The sequence below is a fragment of the Cyanistes caeruleus genome, chromosome 1 (assembly GCF_971803275.1).
Source record: "Cyanistes caeruleus chromosome 1, bCyaCae1.hap1.1, whole genome shotgun sequence".
NCBI lineage: Eukaryota > Metazoa > Chordata > Aves > Passeriformes > Paridae > Cyanistes > Cyanistes caeruleus.
Genome location: NC_141701.1, coordinates 98,405,903 through 98,430,495, shown reverse-complemented (window position 1 = coordinate 98,430,495; position 24,593 = coordinate 98,405,903). Strand labels below are relative to the sequence as shown.

Genomic DNA, 24,593 nt, shown 5'->3' with positions numbered 1-24,593 from the left:
TCAGTATGGCTTCATGAGGGGAAAACTTCTGCTTGTCAAACCAAATTTAGTTATACAACAGGAAAATCTACCTAGGTGACCTAGAACAGTCAGTAGATTGTATCCTTTTTGACTTCAGCAAAGCTTTGGATACCATCTCTCACAGGATCTTCCTAGACAAAGTGGACTGCACACAGCTGGATAACCATGTTATGCGATGAATGAACAGATGGCTCACAGGCTGGGCACAAAGGCTTGTAATGAATGGGGTGACATTAGACTGGCATCAGGTCACTGGTAGGGTTCCACAGCCTCATCTTAGGCCCAGGTCTCCTCATAAATGGCTTGGATGCAGAAGTCAAGGAACAGGAAGTTTGTCAATGATACAAGATGGGAGGAGTTTGAGGGCAGGGAGGCCCCACAGCAAGACCTTGGTAAATCAGAGATGGGCAAGCACCAAGCACAGTGTCTTGGTTTGAAAGGCAGATGCCTTCCAAGGAAAGCAGGAACCTCCCTTTGAATGGAAAATGTGAACCCCTTCCCTCAAAATTATTATAACTTTGACATTACAGGGCTGTCAGCCAAAGATACAGTAAAAAGAATAACAGTTCTTTACTGTGTACATCTCTATATATGTATATATGCACACATAAAACAAGGCAGACAAACAGCCACAAGGGCAGCAGAAGGAGCAGCAGCACAAGCCCAGTGATGCCTTCTCTGGGCCGCAGGCACTTTCCCCTCCGGTGCAGTTCCGGGCACAGCCGGCAGGGGGCGCTGGTGGCTCCCGGCCAGGCAGGGCGGGTGCGATGATTCCCCCGCGCCGGCAGGGGGCGCTGTGGCGCGGGCCCGGCCGCCTCTCCCCACACGGGCAATGGCCGCGCTGCCGGCGGGAGAGACAGAGCGGGGCTTCAAACACACAAACTCACAGGGGGCAGCTGGTCCCACTGCCCCTCCAGACAGCAAAATGGGGCACAGCAGGAACCTCAGAGCAGCATGCTGCAACAGCAGAGGCAAGCACACCTGGGGTGGTAAAAAGTGTAGCAAAAACTCCAGAGCTGTGTGAGGAGCCAGGAGCTGCAGGGTATCCTGGTGGGCATATTAAAAGTGTAGCAAAAAGCCCAAAGCAGCAGCACTGGGCAGCTGCAGATGGCCTTCTGCAAGCAGCTGCAAGCAAGGACCTGGGAGATGCTCCCTCCAGAGGGTGGTGGAAGTCAGAATCCTGGGTTTTTCCCCTTCAGCACCCAAGCAGGTGGTGAGGGTCCTTTCCACTGAGATTGGGTGTTGAAAAGGTCCAGTTCAACAGCTGCTCTTACAAGCAAAGGCTCACTCATGGTAAAGAAAAGCAGTGCATGACAAATCTGCATTGACAGCTGCAGCAGCAGCCCCACTGTCTCCCCTCCAATCCTGAGAGCGAGCAAGGGACAAGCCCAGCCCCTCACCCCCCAGCCAAACTCTCACAGTATCTCTACATTCCCCAAGAGAAAGCCCCCTCAGGCTAAGAGACTGCAGCCAGCTGCACCCTTCCTCCATCTTGGCCACCTCCTTCTTACTCTCAAGTATCCACTGCTCTCTTAGGCAACAAACAGGAGAGAAAACCCCTAAGAAAGAAAAAAAATGGAACAAATCCCAACTTCCAACACATACAAAGTTTAACAAGGGCAAGTACTGGATTCTGCACTTGGGATGGGGCAACCCTGGATGTACAGACGGACTGCGGAACAAGACACTGGAGAGCAGCACCATGGAAAGGGACCTGGGGGTCCTGGTCGACAGAAAGTTGAATGTGAGTCAACAGTGCCCACACAGCCAGGAGGGCCACCCATGTCCTGGGGTGCATCAGGCACAGCATGGCCAGCTGGACAAGGGAGAGGACTGTCCCCTCTGTTCTGCACTGCTGCAGCCTCACCTCCACTGCTGGGGGCAGCTTTGGGTGCCAGAATATGAGAAAGATACAAAACTATTAGAGAATGCCATAAGGGCAGCCAAGATGGTAAAGCGTCTGGAGGGGAAGCTGAATGAGGAGCAGCTGAGATCAGCCTGTCCAGCCTGGAGGAGACTGAGGGGACTCCTCTTTGTAGTACTCAACATCCTCACAAGGGGAAGTAGAGACGCAGGGACTGATCTCTTCTGTGACAGGACCCAAGGGAACAGGGAGTCAGGGGAGGGGAGGTTAGACCATGTAGAAACTGAACCACATACATATAGTTTATAGGCACATATATGTGTGTGTGTATATATATATATATATATTATACATAACACTTTGAAATGACACACAGCAAACCATTAGTAAATTACTTCTTCCAAAATCCTATGTTAGTTCTCTTGAGTGGCAAAACCATGCAAAACAGGTGATTTTAGCCTACCATCCATTTCTGGATATGAGCCCATTTTCTATCATATGAATGCTGAGAAAACTATAGAATGTAAAAAGAAAACCAAACAAAATATTTACTGTATAAATCATAGTCACCACACAAGATTGGATTCTTAAATTTAAAACTCAGATAACTGTACATGAATTACCATGTAATCTTCAGAATAATAGCAGATATCTACAGCAGCTCAAAAACTGAAACTATGTCACAATGAGAACCATATAAAACTGAGGCAAAAAATGTTTTGCATATTTTGCTTATTACCACAGGAAAAAAACCCCACAGCAACCAAGTATAAGCATTACATGGATTTGAGTATAATCATGTTAAGTAATAAATTCTCAATGCTTTAGATGCAAAATCTGAATTAAATGCAAAAACTATGCACTAACCAGACTGCTGAAAACCTAGTTTCTAGGATTTTTCTTCTCAAGAAATGCCAACTTTTTAGGAGAAATGTGTGGAGCAACACACAGCTGTATGTGTAAGTACTCCCCATTTTAATAATTTTTTCAAAATAAAGATCTTGACAACAGGTATTTAATGTGAATCCTTTCAGTATAATCCAATTCTAAGGCTGAAAATACTTGCACAAAACTGAATTTACACTAAAAGACGAAATCTTATGGAAAGGCAGAAATAAAATACATTATGAATTTTTGTAAAGGTTTGCCATAATTCCTAGTGAGTTACATTACCTCTTTTTGCTGTCTCTCCAGTTCTCTCATACGTATATCTCTTGCTTCTGCTCGAGCTGCCCGTTTTGCTGCAAGTCTGGCTTCTGCCTACAAGCAGATGGAAAATAAAGTTTAAAAAAAGTTTTTTGAATAATGGTTCAAGTACTCAATCTCTTCACAAGTACACATTAAGATTTTAACATCATAATACAGAAGAAATAAAGAATGAAATTTCAAAAAGAATATCTACCTAACTCTTTAAAGATAGCATTGCTCGTTGAAAGAATTAGATGTTCATTAAAAAAGTCATAGAATGGCTTAGGTGTGAAGGGATTGTAAAGATCATCTACTCCAACACCCAGATCAGGTGCTGTCAACTAAACCAGGTCACTCAGTGCCCCATCCAATCTGGCTTTGAACAGTTACAGGGATGGGACATCCACAGTTTTTCTAGCCAACCTGTTCCATTGCCTCACCACTCCTCTAGTAAAAATTTCCTCCTAGCATCTAATCTAAACCTACTCTCTTTTTTTTTAAAACCATACATTCCCCTATGTCCAAACACCATCTGCCTGTGTAAAAAAGTCACTCTCCCTGTTTTCCATAAGCCCCTTTCAGGTACTGGAAGGTCACAGTGAGGTTCCCCAAATCCTTCTCTTCTCCAGGCCAAACAACCCCAACTCTCTCAGCCTCTCCTCATAGGTGAGGTGCTCCAGTCCTCTGAGCAAATCTGAGTTGATTGTGGCCATCAACAAGTTCTCCCAGTCTAGACTCATATCTGAGACTGCCCTGACTGATGTGCAATACAACACACTTGGACTTGTTGAACTTCAATAGGTTCTCATGGGCCCAAGTTTGTCCAGGTGGCCCTGGATGGCATCCCATCCTCCTGTTGTGCCAACTGAACCTCTCTGCTTCACAGATCTGCAAACTTGATGAGGGTACACTCAATCACACTGACAGTGTCATCGATAAAGGTATTCAAAAGCCCTGGGAATATGAGGGAATAAATTTTGCCATACAGCTAAAATTTGAGAAAAGCACAAGCTCAGTTTTTTTCATGTCTGAATGAGTTGACAAAAATTCTCTCAAATTCTCTAAAATTCTTTAAATATTAATTAATTTAAATATTAAACTGATTAAATGAAATTAATTTAAATATTAAATGCAGCATAAAGCTACCATTCCTTCTACCTGACGACAACACACAAGTGAGGCAAGGAAATTGCCATGCAGCAGAAGTACTTCCATTTCTAGCCCATTATTCCTCTGTCAAATATAAACTGTCACATAGACAGGTATGCAGGACAGAAAGAGAAAGGATTCAAAGAGTTCATATGTTTGGGTTTAGTTTTGTCTATAAAACAGCAGATAGATGCATTTGGCCTTCATGTTCTAGCAAAGCTTTACTGTTAAAAGATACACAGTTAATTGGTTTACTGATTCATGGGAAAAATCAATTCACATTTTACCACTCTCTCCTAGTCTTACACCCAGAAACCTAACTTCAAATTTCTACAGTAAAAGGGATGATCTATTTATTCTAATTTACTAAACCCTTGGAAAAACACAAGTGAATTTACAAATATTTGTCATAAAATGAGTACCTGAAATTGAAGAAAAAGAAAATCTTATCTTTTTAGAGATTTTTTTTTTTTAGGGTAGAAATTGCTTAATATTAAATTAATTTTTAACCTGAGCAACTAGATTCCTCTAAAAAGCACACACTCACAAAAAAACTTGGCAAGTTAACTAAAGTTCTCAGGCTTCCTTCACCATACCTCAGAGCGAGAGACAAATTACAGTACCATTAGAAAGGCCATAATACCAAGTAATTCTTAATGTTCAATAGATCTATTAGCACACAGGTCTCATGCTATTGATGTAGCAGTCACACAAGTCTTCATAGCTATGTTTACTGAAATTCAAAATTAACAATAATAGAGAAACAACAGCAATTCAAAAGGACGTAGTTTTCCTCCTGGGTACTGCTATTTACTCTGTTGCCTTACTGGAAAAGCCCATAAAAGTTGAGAAACAAATTACCACCAACAAATCCTCAACAAAAAAATTTCATCAGCTACATGAAATCTTTAAATACCTGCTAAGGAAAATGTAGAGCCACAATAACTTTGGATAAAGTCTGGACTATAGAAGCAGCACAGAAACACTAAACTACTGGTTTTAATTTTTTTGAATAAACCAGCAAAAGTTTCACTGGTCATTATTCTCTATATAGTCTTTAGACCAGACACACATTAATAAAATACACTATGATAAATATCAATTGTAACATTATATAATTGAAGTACACCTTATTAAAAAGTGATATAACACACCAAATTTCTTTTTCTGAAGTAAAAATTCAACTATGTATTTGTCCGAGATCTAACAACTCTGACACTACTTCAGAAGCTTCCTAAGGGAACTGTCAACTGATAAAAAGAAATGGAATAGCTGAATTTTCTTGAAGTCTTTAACTGCAAATAAGATGCGAGACATTTAAACCTGGTACACTTACAAAGGTGGCTTAAATGGAAAGAATGTTACAAAATCTAGAGAGCAAACAGTCATTAAGTAAAGATGGAATTTATTCAGAGAATTGATCAAAAAAGGACATAAAAGACTACAGAGGAGATCCTTGTAATGAAAGAAATTGTGTAGGAAAACAACACAGAGGTCCTTAAGACTTTGTGGGTAAGAAAAGAAAGGACTAATTAATAAATTATTAATTTATAACTAAATCTCCGAATTCTCTTTTGTATATGAACGCATTCACACTATTCATATTTACCTTCTATTCTAGGACAAATTTGTGTTTTTAAGCCAGCCTTGTACTTCTTTGGGTATTAGCTCTTGTTTAAGTAACAAAACAAAGCAATCTGTACACCACTGAGTTCTGGAATTTCTCATTTCAAAATAGATACCAAAAACCATTACATGAACAAAAAAAAGAGCACTGTTCCCTTATACCTGTATAAAAAATGTATCATTCTAGAAGATTATTATCCTGGCTGTTTTCAAGCAGTTAAGCAGTACCTCACAGCACTATTCACTTTGATTGGTCTATTTTATTGTATATGTTTAGTAAATATAGAAGTACCAAGACAACGTTCTCCTTTCAGAAGGTAACACAGTCAGTTTCCTGATTGTTACCTAAAAACCAATTATTATAAGCTGCTTACAGTCATTTAGAAAGCCATCCCTACTTCTTCAATTTTCTTTGTATTTAAATACATATTCTACCATAATCTTTTGAAAACTTTCATCTCAACTTTCAAGGATAACATTTAGTTCTTCAGGTAAATCAAAGATATTTTTGACAGGAAAGAAAAAAGAAAGAAGATGAGACTAACTTGAATGCCTTTGTAAACATTGAGTCTGGAATCCCTCCTTTCTAATGTACTTTTCTTAGCCTCTTCATAGTAACAACCATGTTTTTTCCCAGGTAAGCGGTATGATATTAAAACAGAATTGATATGGTAGAGGCTTCCCTCCATGTTTAGCATGGACAAGCATAACATCTATGTCCAAAGTGAAGATAGGCATCTTTTTCCTTCCCTTTCTTGCAAGAAGGAACTCACAAGAAAGCACCAGTATTTTATTTTTCATTTTTGTACTTTGGAGAAGGTGATTCTTTAACTAGCTCAGATTCAGCATAAAAGCTTCATAAGATTAAAATATAGGCTATCCTAAAATGTTATTCACCTCTGAAAAAATTAGAATTATTTTGCCATGATTGGCTAATGTATACATATAACATAGAACTCTCTGCGAAGGGACATGAAGTCCTGCAGTTTCCAAAGCAGAAGGCCCGGTTAAGGAGCATTTTACTTCTTCCACCAGATGGCACTGGTGAGGGCACCGACTGCCCCCACGGCGGCACCCCTCTGCCAGGGGTGCATGGAATGGCACTGGGACACCCTGCCAGCTCTGGCTAAGCACCAGGACATTTTAAAAATGTTCACCGTGACTCTTAAAAGACAACTACATACAGCAACTTCATTTCTCATTTTCTCATTAAGAAAACAAAGGATTCTGTGCCCATGGCAGGTGGGTTGGAATTAGATGATCTGTAAGGTCCCTTTCAATCTAAACCATTCTGTGATTCCGTCTGCTGCTCAGAAGCATTCTGTAGTCTCACTTCCATGTGTTTTGCCCTTATCTCTACACTGTTTCACGAAATCAAGGCAACACCATCACGTATGTACCAAAAGTATTTCTTATGGCTCCTCAGAAATCTCTTTTCCACTTACTTCTGATGTCTCTGCCCTAGTCGCCTACAAACAACAAAATCTTATGTTTTAACATGACTTAAATATTTAAGAGTCTTTATTTCTGATGTCTCGTTCTTCCATTTATTGTACAGATTTATATGTATATTATAAAATTTCTAGAATGTCTTAATATCCCATAAAATAGCCTTAATCACTATTAAAAACAAAAGCAAACAAGACAATTGAAAAATATTTAGTGACCTCTTACTAAAACAAAATAAAAAAAATCAACTAGCATCTACAAAGACAATACCCATAAAGATGGAATTCTTTGGGACTTTGTTTTATTAACAGAAGCTGAACCTACATAAAAAGAAAAACATGTACTAAACTTTAAATAGATTCATATGACAAAGACTGTTGTTAAAAAAAACTGTTTCTGAATTCATTATACAGCCCTCAAACATTTAAAAATATTCAACTCACCTTTTTCTACCATGGAAATTCAGTAACATTACATCTTTATCAAAGTAAGAACAACTGCACTCTAAGTTAAGCAACTACAAATTTAGATTTTTGAATTTTAAATCAAAATTAATCTTTATTCTCTCCCATGAGAAAACACCTTAAGAGTTTTCCATGCTCTTGCTATGTAGTGAAAATAGTCAGGACAACGATTCCTGAAAAAAACCCCACCAAAACAAAACACAGAGACTACATTCTACAAGGCAAATCCAGTGAACACTGTTTCAATGTTGCTTGTCCACAAGCTGTAGTTCTCTGTCATCTACTTACACAACCGTGATGAATGGAAGAGTTGATGGTAACACCCAAAAAAAGGCTATGAATGATAAATATTGATTGTACCCCCAAACTCCTCTTTGGCATGTTGAGGATAGTGAGATGACACCTGTCAGACCCTTTGACTCTGCCAAGATATTCATTGTATCGAAGCACAAACCACAGGGATTGCAAGAACACCAGAGTGACTGAAACCTCCGTTCTCACATAATCAGACTGGTTTTGGAGAAAGAGGTTTCATATAATTCTAAAAGATGGTGATGACAGGGGATGACTGCTAAATATTTAAAATAAGTGATTTGTCTGCAAACTACAAAGACAAGTGAAGCAGTAATGCACAAATCAGCCAAACATAGTCTGTCGGCAAAAAAATTTAATAAGCAGAGAATCCCCACAAAAAACACATAGGGAAAACATCTTGACATCATATCAGCCATATTCAATGTACACTGTGAACATAGCCTTGAGAATATGAACCTCAATTTTCATTTATCTAGTTACATGGGAATCCTTTTTGTTTAACAAATGAGAATATAATGTTGCTAGAAGCCTGAATTTACACCAGACAATCATTATCTGTACTTTGGGAAGCTCAAACTTTTCACAAGATATACTAAACTGTCTTCTACACCAGATGACTTATTCTTTGCCAATATGAGAAAGCTAGCAGTTTCAGAATCCATTACAAAAGCTAGAGAAAGAACCAAAAGGTCATATAAAGGAACTACATATTTACAGGAGATAGGCCTTTTTTTTTTTTTTTTTTTAAGAGATAAGCTGACTTCAAATTAACCTTGCTATAATTAGAATACACTCACCACTACTCCATTTTAATGTAGCTGGGTGCTTTTACACCCACAGTTCTTTTATTTCCTTGCAGGGAACACATGGATAATACATCTACACCTGCTCCCGCCGCTTTTGAAAAAAGCATGATAAACTGTTGTACCAAGATAATTGTCAAAATTATCAAATTGATCAACTGCAAGTTACATCATTTCAGACACTCTGAAATAGGGAGAGTGCACTGCTTCCAGGAAAGGATGCATAGATGGATCCCAGTCCCTGGATATGTACCTCACCTTTACTCTTCCTAAGTTCCACTGAGCAAGGAAATTCGATACCAGGAAAAATAATACACCATAGTATAAAAAGTAGGTCCCTAAGAAAAAGGTTTAGTAACACAAAATTCTTGAAATAAGGCAGAAATTCACTCCAGTGTTGATGTTTTAGCATATTTGCGTGTGACACAGAGACACTGTAAAAATGTTTGTCTCAATCCATAGTCCCACACCCAAGGAAAAGATGTGGAAGAGCTCTCTACGTAAGCACAAGAAATAAAGGGGATGGGACAGCCAACAGAAGAAAACTTTCTGATGCAGATGAAAGATGGAAAAAAAATTGAAGAAATATCAGAGGAAGAAATCTGACCAGGCACCTCAGATCCTACAATAGTGCCTTTATCGACCATGAAACATTTTCATATAAAATGACATCAGATTCAAGACAGCAGATTCAACCAGCACAAAAAAAATGACTATATGGAAATTAACTTAGTGAATCAGTGCCAAATTCTTTAAACCAAATTTCCTAGAAAGCAATGTTTACTGGTACTAAAAGGATGACACCTTTTTTTTTTGACACATGCCATAGAACAAGGAAATCACAATTTTGTCAAATTAGAAGTGGTAACACAGATTAAGAAGTGCACTTTCTGAAATGTGAACTTTCAGAGAAAAAACACCCTGAAATGTCATGCACTACATTAGAGTCACTTCACTACAGTTCTTTGTATTACAAATTGCAATACTTCCTAGTGCAATTTTGTGAGTGCTCTGAATCCCAGAGCACTTTTATGCATTTATGATCACCACACAGATCATAAATGGCTGGATCATCCAGAAGGCTGGATGCAGCCTTCTGCTTCAACATATTCTGTTTACCATCTCGTAACACCTAGAACACCTTCAGGAAGATTTTCCACAGGAGATGTGGATTACAGGACTCAATTCAATTGCAGTAAGTAATGTCTTCTAAAAAGATGGAATGTAAAAGAACAAAGCCCAGCAGTAATTTTAAGTAAGATAATATGTATTACATCTTGCTATTGAGATCCTTTTCTAGATTAAACAACAAGCTGATGTTACGGAAGCATGCCTATACTCAAAGCTATTTAAGGCCATATTCTTTCTTTTTTGATTCACTGTTTTCCCCAAAAAATGAGAGATGGAACTTGATGAATGAGGTCATGCACGATCCAGAATCCCACACAGACCTTGGCTGATAGAGTGAGACTTCTATTAGAATTAGAAGGTGACTGAATATGACTTTCTGAGAAGTTACTGACTCAATTTTTTTTTTTTTTTACTGAGAAAGCATATCTTTAACCTACAGTCTATGACAGACTAAAGAAGCTTTCTCTTCAGAGACCTTTCACCTACCTATTTTACATGCACAAATACAGACAACTATTACATCACATCAGAATATCTCCATTTTGCACTCATTTATGTCAACTAAGGCAAGCAGCTTTGTAGATAATGTAGGCCCAAAGAACCTGGATCCACTTGCATACAAACAGTATTAAGGTTTTTGTTCCCTAGTCACAGCATTTCCACCCATAAAAGCTCTGGTCTAAACAGACATCTCTAAGACTTTAAATTCCAGCTGCCTATATCCAGTGGGACAAAATTCCCCTTTGTATCGACTTTTTGTTAATTGCACTTTTCACTGGTTATATCCAGCCCTCTTTTTCTTTTTTTTAGATGGTGAAATTCCTGGTACAGTGTAAGTATTGGGCTTATGTGACTTTTCACAGTTGAAATAGATTCTATTACAAATATATCTTAATGACTGCTACACATTCAACACTAATACACAATACTTACCATCTTAAAAATACTACACACTGTAATATCATAAACGTGTATGTTTTTTTAGTTTTGCACTTGAGATAGCACCTGGATTTTTCATTTATCTTTAAGCATGAAAGTATCTGTAGAAAGAGCTGCTAGGCTTAAGTGTAAATCTATGAAGTTACACTAGTCATACATTTAATATCTCACTATGTTGACACTGAAGTGATTTTTGATCAATAATTCTCTTAGCTTATATTAATTGTCATATTTTTGGCTAATTACACTTTCTAATGCACATCTTAAAAAAATTAACTCTTTTCAGATAGTGAGAATACTTTCATCCCTGTTTCTGAATTCAAGACACTTTAAAATTAACAAACCTCTCTGGCGATGTTGCTTAAAGCTTCATCTTCTGCAGAAAACCTGTCTTTCACGGGAGTTCTCTTCCGTCCTGATCCAGGAGTTCCCATTTTTATTCTCTGAATCTGTATTTGAAAACACAGACAGGACAAAGTTCAGTTTTAATTAAGATTTGGATTTAAAAACAACCAACCAACCTACACTGCAAAATGTCCTAAGTTTTCCAATTTTTAGCTACATAATACTCAAGTAATCCCCACGCAATTGGCATGTAATGGCAAAACCTTATCACAAAAGCTTGTGGCAGCTTTACAGAACACCACTGCACCCTTCAAGGTGCACATTTAGAACTTTTCTTCTGAACAGAACCCATCAGTTTACCTACAACTTCAAAGTCAGGCGCAACTGTAAACTGCTCCTTGCTCAAAAAATACACCTCCGTTGTCTGACAATTTATGCAACTCCTAAAAAGATATATCCTTTTAAGTTACGGATGGGAAAAAAACACTACAGACAACCATGTGTTCAAGAATTAAATTTGCATGATCATTAGAGCTCTCCTCAAAACAGAAAAGACTCAGCAGACAAATTTTACTAAGCATCCAGTAGGTAGATGTGGCTTATTTACATTTTAACACAGCTGTTCTCATGCAGTTGCAACTGAACTGCTGTCTTCTAGAGCAAAAGTTTAACTGTAACAGAAATAAAGACATCTTTACACAAAAACTCCACTCTTTTGCCTAAACAGATTCTCAAATTGGGAAATTAAGAGAGTAACATATTACCATCATATACCCAGAATACATAAGAGACCCTTCTACTTTTCATCCAGAAACCTCTCATGAACTGCAAGCATATAAAAATGACCAACAAATCAAAACACAGCCCATACAGCCCCAATCAGAAAAATGTTATATTAAAAAAAAAAAAAAAAACTTCAAAAAGCACAACTATATTCGTTTTTTTTTCCAAATATCCTAAAGAAATCCTACTTCCAGACATCCAGGTTCTCCCAAATGTCAGACTAGAATTTGGTGGTAGTCCAGCTACTTAACAAGGTAAGTAGTCTACACAGAGTTTGAAGAAACACCTTAGTTATAATAAAAATTTCTATTTGCAGGAAGAAGATATCTTAAAGGTAACTACTACTGGCTATCCTTTTGAAACTGAACTGGCACAAGAACTACCTTTCTTACTGGATCTAACTAGCAAGGACTCAGTAACTGATTATAATTTAGTCAAAGGGAAAGGAGGAAAAAACCCAAGGTGATGGGTATTTTTGTACAAGCAGAGGTTTTTACTTTATTACTTTTACACAGCAATCACAAAGCCAAAATATCCTGGGGTATTTTCTGGCACTCAAAGGCAACAAACAGAATCACAGGACATTTTTTTTTTCTCTTATATCTTCTACACCTTTTCACCACCCTTCCCTTAATAACTTTGTAACACTACCCCTTTCTTTTCCTTGCAAGCAACATTTTATACTCTGCTTCAAATTTTACAGGTATTTTACTATTCTTCAGCTGCTCAGTATTGTCACTGCTAATCCATTTAGTAGGAGTCTGTATTTTCAGTCTTAAAAAAAAGCAAGTAAACATCTTGTACTCAGGCAAATTTAGATAAATATATGCACAAGCAGTTTGGAGATCTCTATGGCAAAGGTTTAATCTCAGAGCTAGAGGCTGCTGTCCACATTCTGAAGGTCTCAAAAAATCTGCAACTTTTTGCAGTAATTCTTACTGCCTGACTTCAAATATTAAAAGCAGATAGGGCCCAAACTAGAAGTTACATTAACACAAAATAATATTACCCCTACTACAGAAGGCTTTAACGAAGTTATACACTAGCCACAAGAAAAAACATGAAATGTTTATTAGAATAAATGGGTTTATGTAAGAACAGAAATCCAATTTATCTACTAAAAGTCACTAAGCATGAAATTATTTTGACACATTAAAGGCTGTATTTCTTTTAAAAGTATTTACCTCACAAGTAAAAACTGAAGAATAACTGCAAATACAATACACTTGAACTGCATTTGCTGACATCCTTTAAACAACGTATCATTTCTAAGAGACAACAAACTTTGGTTTGTTAACTCAGTGAAATGCCCTTAGCTGGCAGACTGATCTGGGGAATGTAATGGGTTATAGCTAAAATATAGCTAATTTTAGTAAAACTATCTTCAGTTTACAGGAAGTACTAATTTACAGAGTAGTGATTTCATAAAAATTAGATGCTGATGCTTCAGATGAGGAAAACACACTTCATCTCAGTCACTATGGAGGAAGGCAAGTGTGGCATCCCTGTCAGCCATCTGACACGCTTCTCACCCAGAACGAGCACAGAACTCATGACTGAGCCCAAACACAAGAGTGAACAGGACAGAAGACCCAGAAGATGTATACAGAAATGTTGCCTCTGTAAGCAGGAATTAAGAAAGTCAGCTGAAGCCAAAATTAGCAAAGGCTGGTAAAGACAAAGGCTACTAAGGACATTGGGAACACAACACAGACTAAGAAAACTGTAGGGCCACTGTTTAGTGACATGGGTGAGAGTGGTGGGTGCTTGCCAAGCCCCACCCTTGGCTGAAAGGTCTGGATAATAACAAATGTGAAGATGGGAATCTTTGTACGTGTGAACCAAATAAGCAAAATTGTCTGACAGGGTATGGGCCCAAAACTGGTCATGTTGAAGAGCAAGAAGCTCATCGGTTACGTTAAACAGAAACAAGGAAATTAGAAGCAATTGTTTGACGTAAAGGAGTCCTCTTGAAAATAAAACCAGAATCAAATTGAAAGTCTGTACAGTGACAGTAGCAGTGACTTTGGACGGATAACAACATCAGTTAAACTCTGGTTTGATGCTGTCAGAAGTGATTCCACTGACTTCATGATATCTGTCCAGGCTAAACCAATACAGCATCTCTCCTAGTGGAGGGAAGATCCTGTACTCCAGCTAGCAGGTGGTCAGTACAGGGAGGGTCAGTACACACCTGAAGGGTGCGAGTGTGAGCTTGTTAGGTAAACTCTCACTGGCACATATTAGAGAACAGCACAGATACACACAAATCTAGAGCGTCCACATCTCCAGCAGACGTCATGTGCAAGGAGGGGACCCTGGAGTTGAAGAACACCAGCTTAGAAAGGCTGTGAAATGTCCATCCCAGAAGACAAGGCTCTTAAAAATCTTTTCTAACTGACAATACTTTAGGCAAAGGATGACCTCCAAAGAATCCTTCTTATATATATATATATGGTTCTATACTTTTTATTGTTCTCAACTTTGAAACTAAACCTCAATATAAGCTTTCTTAAATTAGATGTTTTAATATTTCTTCAAGGGTCCTGTCACCATTTCTTCCATTCCATTTAACTTTTAAAGAGGCTGATATATGTAAGAGTATTTAATTTCCTGTTATAAAGTTAAGTACCACAGAAACCTAGACATACTGCTAATATGCTAATTAGTCTAATACTATGAATATCATTATGCTACTTCTCAGGAAAATACAAGATATCAATACTTCACATGCATGCAGAAATACATCCAAGATGTTTCACTTCAATAACTTTCTGATTACACAAAAAGTTATTTTGCTGCATGGGATAAAGAATTTTGCTGCTGCATGGGATAAAGAATTTAATACGCACTGTCACACTAGACTTTTCATGAAAAATAACTCACAAGAACACCAAAACATAACCAAAGAACAGTTCACTATTGTCTTTTATGGTTTAGAAAAATTAACACAAAGGGAAAGAACACTATAATATCTACTGCATTTACATTTGAAAATTCCTGAGTCACGTCTCTATTACATGCCTAATTCTATAAGCATGGTTACACATTGTATTACACAACTGATGAAGTGACATCCTGCTGTATTTCATTCCAAAACACTGAAGTGTCTGAAGTCCCCAAACAAACAGAAGACCTGTTACGAAATCCTTTAAATGCCCTCTCATTTGTCTCCATTTCAGGCATATATACATTTTATCTCTTCCACAAGCCTTTGCTCTCTAGTCTTCTTCATATTACCTTCTGACTTTCTTTTTTGCTTCCTAGAAAAAAGCCTGATTTGTTTTAGAGAAAAAAAATGAGCTACACTACGAGTTCAGGCCTTCAATGGTACCACCTGTTCTAAACGCCTGGGTGTACGCCAGCATACTTGGCATTACACACATAGGATCCAGATACCTTAGTGTGAACAGGCTATAAATAACAGACCAAAACTCCCCTTTTCTCTTTCAAGCAAGACTACAAGATCACCAAATTCCACCTGTGAAGACATCATCTCTGTATAATTGATTCAACAACAGAGAAGAACAGCATTGCTCTAGAACTAATGTCTTTTGGAAACTGAATCTGAAAGCAAACGTATTAGTACTGTAACGGTTGCATTCATAAATGAGAAGAACCATAATCATATTGGAAACCACAATCTTGTTTGCTTGATCTTCAGTGCTTTGTCTAAACAAGCTTCAAAGGAGACAAAGCAAATAGACATAGAAAAATTAAAAATTATGCAAGACAGAAACATGAGTCTTCCACAAAAGAAAGACCCCATACAAGGGCACTCTCTTTGCAATTAATATGTTTGCTCATGGGTCCAAAACCACCCATGCAAGAAAAAGGGCTGCATGATCACAGGGTGACCATCACCAAACAAAGGGGCATGCAGGAAGAGAGCAAAATAGATTAGGTTTTAATGCAATGAGAAAGAAACACTCTGAGTTCTAATGCAATAATTTTAAGGACTCATTTGGAATTTTCATTTAGAATAATCTTTTTCAGAATATTAACTAAAACAAGAACTATTGTCAAAAAAGAGCTGCTACTAGGAAGGAAAGAGCCTAACATTAAAGGGAAAATGAAAAGACTGAGAAAAGTATATAATTACAATCTGCCAAAAGATTACAGTGCTCACCACTATATTGGAGGCAAAGTTATTTCAGCTGATGAATAGTGTTTCTGTTTTAAGAAGCTGGTCATCTCTAATCATGGCCCACTTCAAAAACTGTTAGCACAAAGTTTCTGCTCTGAGTGGACAAGTTTATGTCAGCTTTTTCAGGAAAAAACGTTACTCTTTAGACAACTGCACAATCCAACACCTTAATGCAGTATATTTTCAGTTTACTTGCCATTTTAAAATCTGAGAAATACAATTTCCTTAGAGTTCATGGTATTTAGCGATAGAATTACAATTCCTCAGAGGAGTTGAAATCCCTCAGTCTGCTGGTGTTATGAAGTTAGAGACCACCAGAAAGTCCCCAGTTAAGACAATCAAAAACACATTATGCAGCTTGCAAGAGTCCGCAAGTACCTGATGAATCCATGAAGAGTAACAGTGCCCGGCTAGCATTGGCACACATAAAGAACTGCAAGACAGTCAATGCACTAAAGGCATCCTACAGCCCTGTAGAACTGTGAGACATCTCTAGACCCACCAAGCTATCTTTGGTGACCTTCACCAGTCTTCACAAATTACCAAAATTCCAAAACAATGTCTTGCAATTTCAAGTGGTGACAACTTGTTTTATGAAGTATGAGTTCTCTGCCAGTCAGCTGCCAACAGCTGCAACTGGAGATACGATTGCTGCACGAAGCATATTACATACATGATATTGTCATCAGTTACATGCAGCATCTGGGAAAGCTCTTATAATGGTGACTCACCAGAGGATCTCTCAGGGCAAAATATAAAGCACATATAACTTTCAGAGAAGCAGCGTAACACAGATTGGTTTTTCTAGAATCAGTGCTACTATAAATGCTGATGATCCAGGAATAAACTAAGAATTCAAATAGAACTTTAAAACATAAGGGGATGACAGTACTAAAATGAACACTATAAAAAATTATGAAAATGCATAATAAAAAAACCATAAGGATCTTCCAGAAGTGTTTATTCTAAAATGAAACAACCGGCCATCATTTTTATACTGTCAGATTTTTCAAAAGGAGCATCCTTTTGTCAGTTTGCAAAAGAATGATTCATTGCTCATTAAAAAACCAAACGCTGCTGCTATATTGAGGCTCCACTTTTTTTAATGACATGGAGAGCCCCATGGTAACAACCCACATTCTGTAACAAGCTGCAACTATTTAAAATATTTTTCCCTCACCAATTTAATACACTCCTACACTCTTTCCTACTCGTGCTACAGTTACAGTACAATGAAGAAAAGCTACTGCAGCAAGGGACAGAAATTGTTCTGGGTACCCCTTAGAAGAAACAGCAGTTGGAGGAAACTACCAGCTGACATCATTCCTGCTGACTAGTACTCTGCTGTGGTAGTGAAGTCAGTAGGCTTAGAAACACTTACGTTCACCTGCCCTTTCCTTAGTAAATAACCCTTTCACCTCTTCCCTTAAAGCAGATCTAACACTGCTAGCTTGGCTCAAGGAAATGGGAACTTGAACATCACCTTCACAGGCAGTGTTACTTACATAAACTATTTTACAGGGCACATAGTGCATAAACAAACTGTCCCTTACCTACAGTAACATGTTACCTAGTTTTCAGATATTAAGATAATAAAATCGAATTACTTTCTCAGAAAGCAGTTCTAATAATTTTTTGTAATGCTACTGGGCTGCACTAAGTCATTACTCTCACCACTCATCTTCACATTAGTATCTAATAAACAACACAGTGTCAAATCTATTACTTATTTCTAATCCCCTGCTTCCATTACATACCAGAGTTACTCAATTATATATGATACTGATCTAGGTTTCTTTGGTATATGCACATGCCAACTTGTGTGTTATGTGAAAATCTAGACCCTAATAAGCTCTAGAGACCCCCCCTATACAGAGCCTAAACGGCACTTTCAGAAAGTTTGTGTGTATTATAGTACTATGCCATGCCATCTTCTGAGAGAATGGGACTTAAAAAAAACTTCCTCTGGAGTCAATTCACAAGAAATACTGGTGTTTAGGTCAACAAGCTACACCTGACACTTTTCACACAACTGTCTTGTATTTACAAGTTTCTAGTTACAGTCAAGAATTCAGTTCAGGTAAGACTGACTTCACAGTAAGCTAAATACCTCCAAACCTAAGAAACAGGAAACAAAATGACATCATGTACGTCAAACTATTTTGTACTGCTAAAGTATCTTTTATCTATTCTTACATCATCACTAAGCAATTACATTAACCAAGGAAGCAGATGTATATTAAGAGGGTAACTGTTTCTGGACCGCAAGCAAACATTTAGTTACATCACTTCACAATCAAGAAATAATGAACGTTTAAAGAGCTCAAAAAAACATTGATTTAATATTGCACTTTTTAACAAATCTCCCTCCTCACATCTCCAAAGACGTTTCACCCTAATAAAGATACTTTCAAGAGAGAAAACTGATCCTAGACCTTCCTCTTTTCAAGAAAAAAATGTCTGTATGTCTCTCTAAAATGAAAAATTCACCGAGTACATCATATAAGTCAACACAGTACTACATCTAGAAAATAATTTTATTATCACTAAAATACATAACACTGCCCTTCAAAGAATCATGCTAGGATTCAAGCTGCAAATCAATTAAAACACATGGAGCAGATCAGTCCGGAGCTCTTTTCGGGCTCCTTCCAAACTCATGAATGTGCTCATCTCTCTTATCTTCAACAAAGTCTTTACATTTATAGCAACAGGGTATACTAAAAATAAAACAGCGTTCTCCAAAATAAATAAAAAACCCCAAACGACTAATCACCAGCGAGAGTGACCGACTCCCAAGGCAGCTCGCTGCAGAGGGGGCACGCCCTATTGCTCCGGGAACAGCGAAGCCGTGGTAACGTGCTCCGAGGAAGTAGGACAGAGAAAGGCACCGAAATACATACAGCTGTAATTTCAGCACATCTTTCTTTTTCCCTCATTCCGCCGTTTCCACTCAGCCCCCGCGGGGCACACGGCAGCTTCTCGCGGGTGAGGAGGAGGGATCGCGCCCGGCGAGCGGGATCAGCCCGCCGGAAGGGCTCGGGCCAGGCCGGGCTCTGCTTCCCCTGGTCCGCCCGCACCGAGCCTGACCGCGGCCACACGGAAGGGGCCGCACACCGCCGCCCCAAGCTTCTCCTTCTGCTCGCCAACCTGAGCAACGAGTTCCGGCTGAGCCGCTCCTCCAAACCTGAAGAACCGGGTTCCCGCCCCGCTTCGTCGCCCGAGTTTTGTGTCTGGGACACCCTTCCTCCTCCCGGCCCTCGCCCTTACCCTGCCTGGGCCCCAGGGAGCCTTACCTGCGGGCCAGCCTGCCGCAGCACCGGGACGCCTCAGGAGGGAGGGGGGGGAATTGTTTCACTCTTCCCTCCACCGCTTCCAGGGGTGTGAGCGGCTCGTGGATCCCGGAATCACTTCAGGCTCCTTCCTTCCCTCACTCCCTACGCCCCGAGATAGGGGAACAGTGGCAAAAGCCGCCCCCAGGCAACCAGAGTGCCCGTCAAACACGGAGCGTCCACGGGCCGCAGCAAGGGAACTGCTACCTCACTTAACCCTCTCCACCGTCCCCTCCCACCCGTCCCCCACGAGGGGTTGGGGGAACCGGAGCTGCAGGCACACAAGCCGCTCCGCTCCAGGCCGCCCTCCTCTTCCCCGCCCCGCGCTCTTGCCTCCTCCCCTTCAGCGCCGGGCGCTTACGGCCACATCGAGAACTCGAGTGAGAGACTGCGGTAAATTTCAAACCGCCTGCAGGGCCCTGCGGAAGGAAAAAGGGGCCGGCGCTAAGCAGAGGAAGAGAGAGCGAACGCCCGACAGCCGAAGCGCAGGAGGAACCGCAACCCACGCTGGCACCGACAGCCACCACACTTGCCCGGCCCCCACGCAGGCCAGGGGCGAAGCGCGCAGGCGCAGCGGAGGAGAGGGCGGCACGCCCGCGTGCGCAGAGCGGGCGCGGCTGCGGGCACCGCGGTGGGCGGTGCTGGGCGGTGCCGAGCACGGCAGCACGGCAGCACGGCAGCACGGCTCGGCCCCGCTCCGCTCCGCTCCGCTGGCAGGGTACTGCTCGCTTCCTCGGCGATGGGCTGCTGAAGCTCCGGGCCGGCAGGACTATGCCCTGTGGGAGCCTTTCAGCTCGGGGAAGGCGAGGCGGCTATCCGAAGGAGCAGCGCCCTCATCTAACCCCGCTTTTCTTTTCCTCAGCAGGCAGCGAGGGGCGGGGGGGAGGGGGGATCGTTTTCTATAGTGTGTCGTACTGCAGTGCACGCTCTCCGCCTCGCCCCCCTCATCGTCGGGCAGGCCGGCTGCTCAGTGCTGTGGTGCGTAGAGGTAGGTCTGATACCGCCTGTTTTGTGCTTCATTCCCGGGATTAGCTAGGGTTTGTTTTTATTGATCGGCCTTCCCCAGGGAACGGCCGTGCGGCGGCTCCCGGGAGACCGCGGCCCCGTGGAAGAGCAGCAGCAGCAGCACGACTCGCCTGCATCAGCCGCGGCCGGGCCTGGGCCGTGCTCGTTTGTGTGCCCAGCTCAAGAGCGTTTCGGAAGATTTACGTGGATGGGTGCCAGACGAGGTTAATGGGCAAAAATCGTTTGCAGACATTGGAACCTTATCTTAGACTGGCCTAAACACGACCAGACTCATGTAGTATCAAAATGTATCAAAACAAGCAGCCATCATAATCCTTAAGGATAAAATACAGGAAAAAAAAAAGCAAATTACTATATCATTTTATATATTGCGGTTTATACACAATCAATCATGAAACTTAGTGAGATTCTGCTGTGAGATAGGCTTGGGATCACACTGGAAGTTATTTGCTTTCCAACACCTCTGAAGTTAAGTGCAGGGTGTCTCTAAGAGTGTAGAGATAATTAGAGGAGATGACATTTTGTATGTTGGAAATCACATGGAAATTAAAAAGTACTGTTAAAATGACAAGCTTAGTGTAAGACTCAAAAACATGCACGAGACAGATTTCAAATGTCTTACTGAAAAAAGCTCAAGTGGATGTGCATAAAGAAAAAGGGATATGCGAGTGATTTAGATGTATTAGAGCAAATGTATAATGTATTTCTTGTGTTTCTTTAGTATTTTATAATTTTCTGTGTGAGAAACCTTACACTCTTTCAGTCTCTTTCCTCAGCTGATCATACAGTATAGCATCACCATGCTTATTTTTAGCATCACATTAATTTCTGTAGTAATAAGGGATTATCTCACTGGAGGGAGGTGAAGTAGAAAGTTTCTCATGAGACATCTATAGGAAAGACCAAAAAAAGTACTGGCTTAAAACCTTCCTTTTGATTTGACATTTATTCTTCCAGAAGGACTTGCCTGCTGATTTTCTGGGCTTTATGGAGAATCATCATTAAAAACATCTTGGGCTGTTTTGGTTTGCCCTAGCTGGTGGGAGGAATCTTTTATTCATTCTTGAGGAGTGTATAACTTTCTGAAATGTGACATGTCCCAGGTCTGTATGGGATCTCTGTTAATGTATTGCTGTTAAAGAGGATATTTTTTCAATTATTTGTACATTTTTCTATGATGAAGTGTTGATATGTTCATACTGCTAGTCTTTTGATGTCATAGACTGCACATTTTTCTTTAATGATTCAGTAAAATGCATGTCTCCTTGAGAGCAGGCATGTGTTTTTGTCACTTGAAAGAGCAATTGTTTACTTGACTGAAAAGCAGTGTACAGTACAGCTAAAACAGGCAGTGGTACAGGATGGCACAATAGCAATTCTGAGTTCAGCATTGTTAATGAATAGCTGAACAGCCAGGTTATATACAGTTTGATTATAAACCTTCAATTAGAAGCCAGAAAATGAGTTATGTTAGAACTTCTGCTGTGAAATGACTGCACTTACAAAATGAACAATAATTTGAGTGTCTTGATTAAATTATTACTGAAGCTATTATAAAACTTGCTCTATTAATAATGAGTGACGGCTAAAAATAAGAAAATGAATGAATGAAGTATCACTAGATCTGCCTTTGAATATTTTTTCCCTTCACTGTTTTCTACTGTATATATTTTATACAGTAGCTTAGTGTAGATCCCTTATCATATGTAATTGAACTTGCTGATTTGCTCTCTCCCTTTTCTCTAGAAATCTCTCTCTAAAACTGTTTTGCTCAATTAAGGAGTTCCATGGGTGGACTCTTAGTTCTTTTCAGAGTGATTGTCACCTGAGAAATTATTTCCAGTATGAATCTGCAAACCAGTTAAATGGAATACTTTGAACAATGTCAACTTCCTACACTATGTGTGTACAGTTTTAAGGAGATTTTGTCATTGTAACAACTTCTACGAGAGAAAAAATACATTTACCTTTGCAATGTTTTCTCTTTGTGCAGTTCTGAATATCTGGTTTTTTGTCCAACACTTTAGCATTTCTAATCTTACCATTCATCTTTTGTTTTATGATTATTGCACTTTCTGATTAAGAATATAATAGTGTTAGCATCCCACATGTAGGATTATAGCATAACTTAATTCCTGATGTCATTCCTGTATTTTCTCTTCTGTGTCCTTTCTATTCTTCTCTCTGTGTCCCTCTCATCTCTTTCACCCTCCGTTTGTGGAAAGAATAACTTTCAGGTGTTAATTTAACTGGTGGATTGGTTTACTGATGAAGACTCCTTGATTTAAAGGCATTTTAAGAAGTTCTGACAACCTCATCAAATTGTTTCTGTCATTTCCATTTTGTGTTCTTCCTTTCTAGTAGTTTCCCCCTCCTCAGTTCAGATACTGTCACTCAGCAATTCATTTGACACAATTGAACATACTTTCTTTTTTCTTTTTCCTCCCCCAGCTGCAGCAGATCCTCTTTTGGAGATTCCCAGTATTGTTCCTAATTGCTTGTTTGCCCCTCCCCACAAAAAGGGTGTCATAATATTCCCTTGTGACAGGTAGAGAATAAGCTTTTTGTGTCTACACTGCAAAATAAATGTAAACCACTTTTGTAATGTAGGGATCAAGTCTTGCTTTTTTATTTGTTTTGCTTTTCAAAACAATTATTTTTGTACAGGAGTTTATGCCAGGCCTTTTCAGTCTTGTCCTCTGCCACCTTTTTTTAATACTTTAATTTCTATTAAAGATACATTTCAGTCATCACATATAGCCACAATTACCTATTAAATAAGTCTTTTCAATCTCAGCATTGATATGGTTTTTAAAATTTCAAGAAGAAAAGAAGCACAAAAGATGCCTTTTTTTAGGTGACCTTTTGTATGTTATCTTCTCTCCGCCAATTCTTTAACTCAAAAATTGTTAGAATATATCTACAAAATCTTTCAAATCTTTCATAGAATTTATTGGAGTATGGAGCGACTATACATAGACTTTCTCTGCATGGTTTTTGCATACATATAACATTCACAAAAAAAACAAGGAACAAGTGGAAAAAAACCCCGAGCTTTCAAAATTCTGGACTGTTTTTTGTGGACATATGCACATTTCACAGCTGTTCTTATAGACTACATAAAGTTTCCAGTAGTATTAGGTACTGCAGAATGAGTGAGATTTAGTTTTTCCCTTTACCTCATTTACTTTAGCACTGGAAAAATCTGTAGGGCACAGTAGGGATTATGGACATATATAATAATTTTGATGGGGCTTGGTGCTCTCTAGTAGTAGAACTGCACGAGTTTCCATTTGGTTCTGATCCATTGCATCCTCAGCAGAAAAATAATTGGGCTGCCTGTTGAATAGCTAACTAAAAATTTGTATTCCAATGTTTTCCAGAAAATCTAGACTACAAAGTAAATGCAGTCTTTTTTAGAAAACTTCCATTTTAACACAGATTGACCAAACAATTGAATTTAATTCAATGTTCTCAATATTCAAGATTTTCACTGTTTTGGTAATATTTTTGTGTGTTGGTTTGTTTCTGTGTTTTGGTTTGTTTTTTTTTTAATTCTTTCAGAAGCAAGGTAAGCACCAGAATAATGTGATTTAAATTTAAATTAATGCATTTAAAATGCATTTATAGGAGGATTTTTTTTTTAATTGCTATGGATCAATATCCATGAGTCTTTGTTTAAAAGACAAGTGCCTTCCAAGGAAGGGGGGAACCTCCCTTGGAATGGAAAACATGAACCCCTTCCCTCAAAATTATTATAACTTTGAAATCAAGGGGCTTTCAAGCAACGATATGGGAAAAGAAATAACAGCTCTTTACGAGAATATATCTGTATAACAATGCAGACAAACAGGCACAAGGGCAGCAGAAGGAGCAGCAGCACAAGCCCAGTGACGCCTTCTCTGGGCCGCAGGCACTTTCATCTCCGGTGCAGTTCCGGGCACAGCCGGCAGGGGGCGCTGGTGGCTCCCGGCCAGGCAGGGCGGGTGCGATGATTCCCCCGCGCCGGCA

General features: G+C 39.5%; 2 protein-coding genes across 28 annotated transcripts in view; one reads left to right on the top strand and one right to left on the bottom strand.

Annotated features, from left to right (window-relative positions):
* The window catches only part of LRRFIP2 (LRR binding FLII interacting protein 2), a 55,466-nt gene extending 35,075 nt beyond the window's left edge, over positions 1 to 20,391 (bottom strand). For 11 of the 27 annotated variants that reach the window (XM_086844250.1, XM_023919550.2, XM_023919552.2 and 8 more), the window contains exons 1-4: positions 19,128 to 19,148; positions 11,294 to 11,398; positions 3,059 to 3,145; positions 2,349 to 2,399 (exon numbers count right to left, since the gene is read on the bottom strand). In XM_086844250.1, the coding sequence (XP_086700376.1) occupies positions 2,349 to 2,399; positions 3,059 to 3,145; positions 11,294 to 11,383 (228 nt within the window). In that variant the 5' untranslated portion in view covers positions 11,384 to 11,398; positions 19,128 to 19,148. Of the gene's footprint in view, positions 1 to 2,348; positions 2,400 to 3,058; positions 3,146 to 11,293; positions 11,399 to 19,127; positions 19,378 to 19,520 lie in introns of those variants that run through there. The other 16 variants (XM_086844346.1, XM_086844377.1, XM_086844412.1 and 13 more) reach the window with 11 other exon arrangements.
* Positions 20,172 to 23,191, top strand: LOC111923683 (uncharacterized). The gene is made up of 2 exons (XM_086844444.1): positions 20,172 to 20,544; positions 20,623 to 23,191. The coding sequence occupies exons 1-2, from the start codon at positions 20,328 to 20,330 to the stop codon at positions 20,838 to 20,840; spliced, it is 435 nt and encodes a 144-aa protein (XP_086700570.1). The 5' UTR covers positions 20,172 to 20,327; the 3' UTR covers positions 20,841 to 23,191.
* The last annotated feature ends 1,402 nt before the right edge of the window (positions 23,192 to 24,593 follow it).

Coding starts and splice junctions, on each gene's coding strand:
- LOC111923683 (XM_086844444.1), top strand. CDS start 20,328: ATGCCCTGTGGGAGCCTTTCAGCTCGGGGAAGGCGAGGCGGCTATCCG. Junction 20,545..20,622: donor CAGTGCTGTGGTGCGTAGAG/GTAGGTCTGATA, acceptor GGCCTTCCCCAG/GGAACGGCCGTGCGGCGGCT.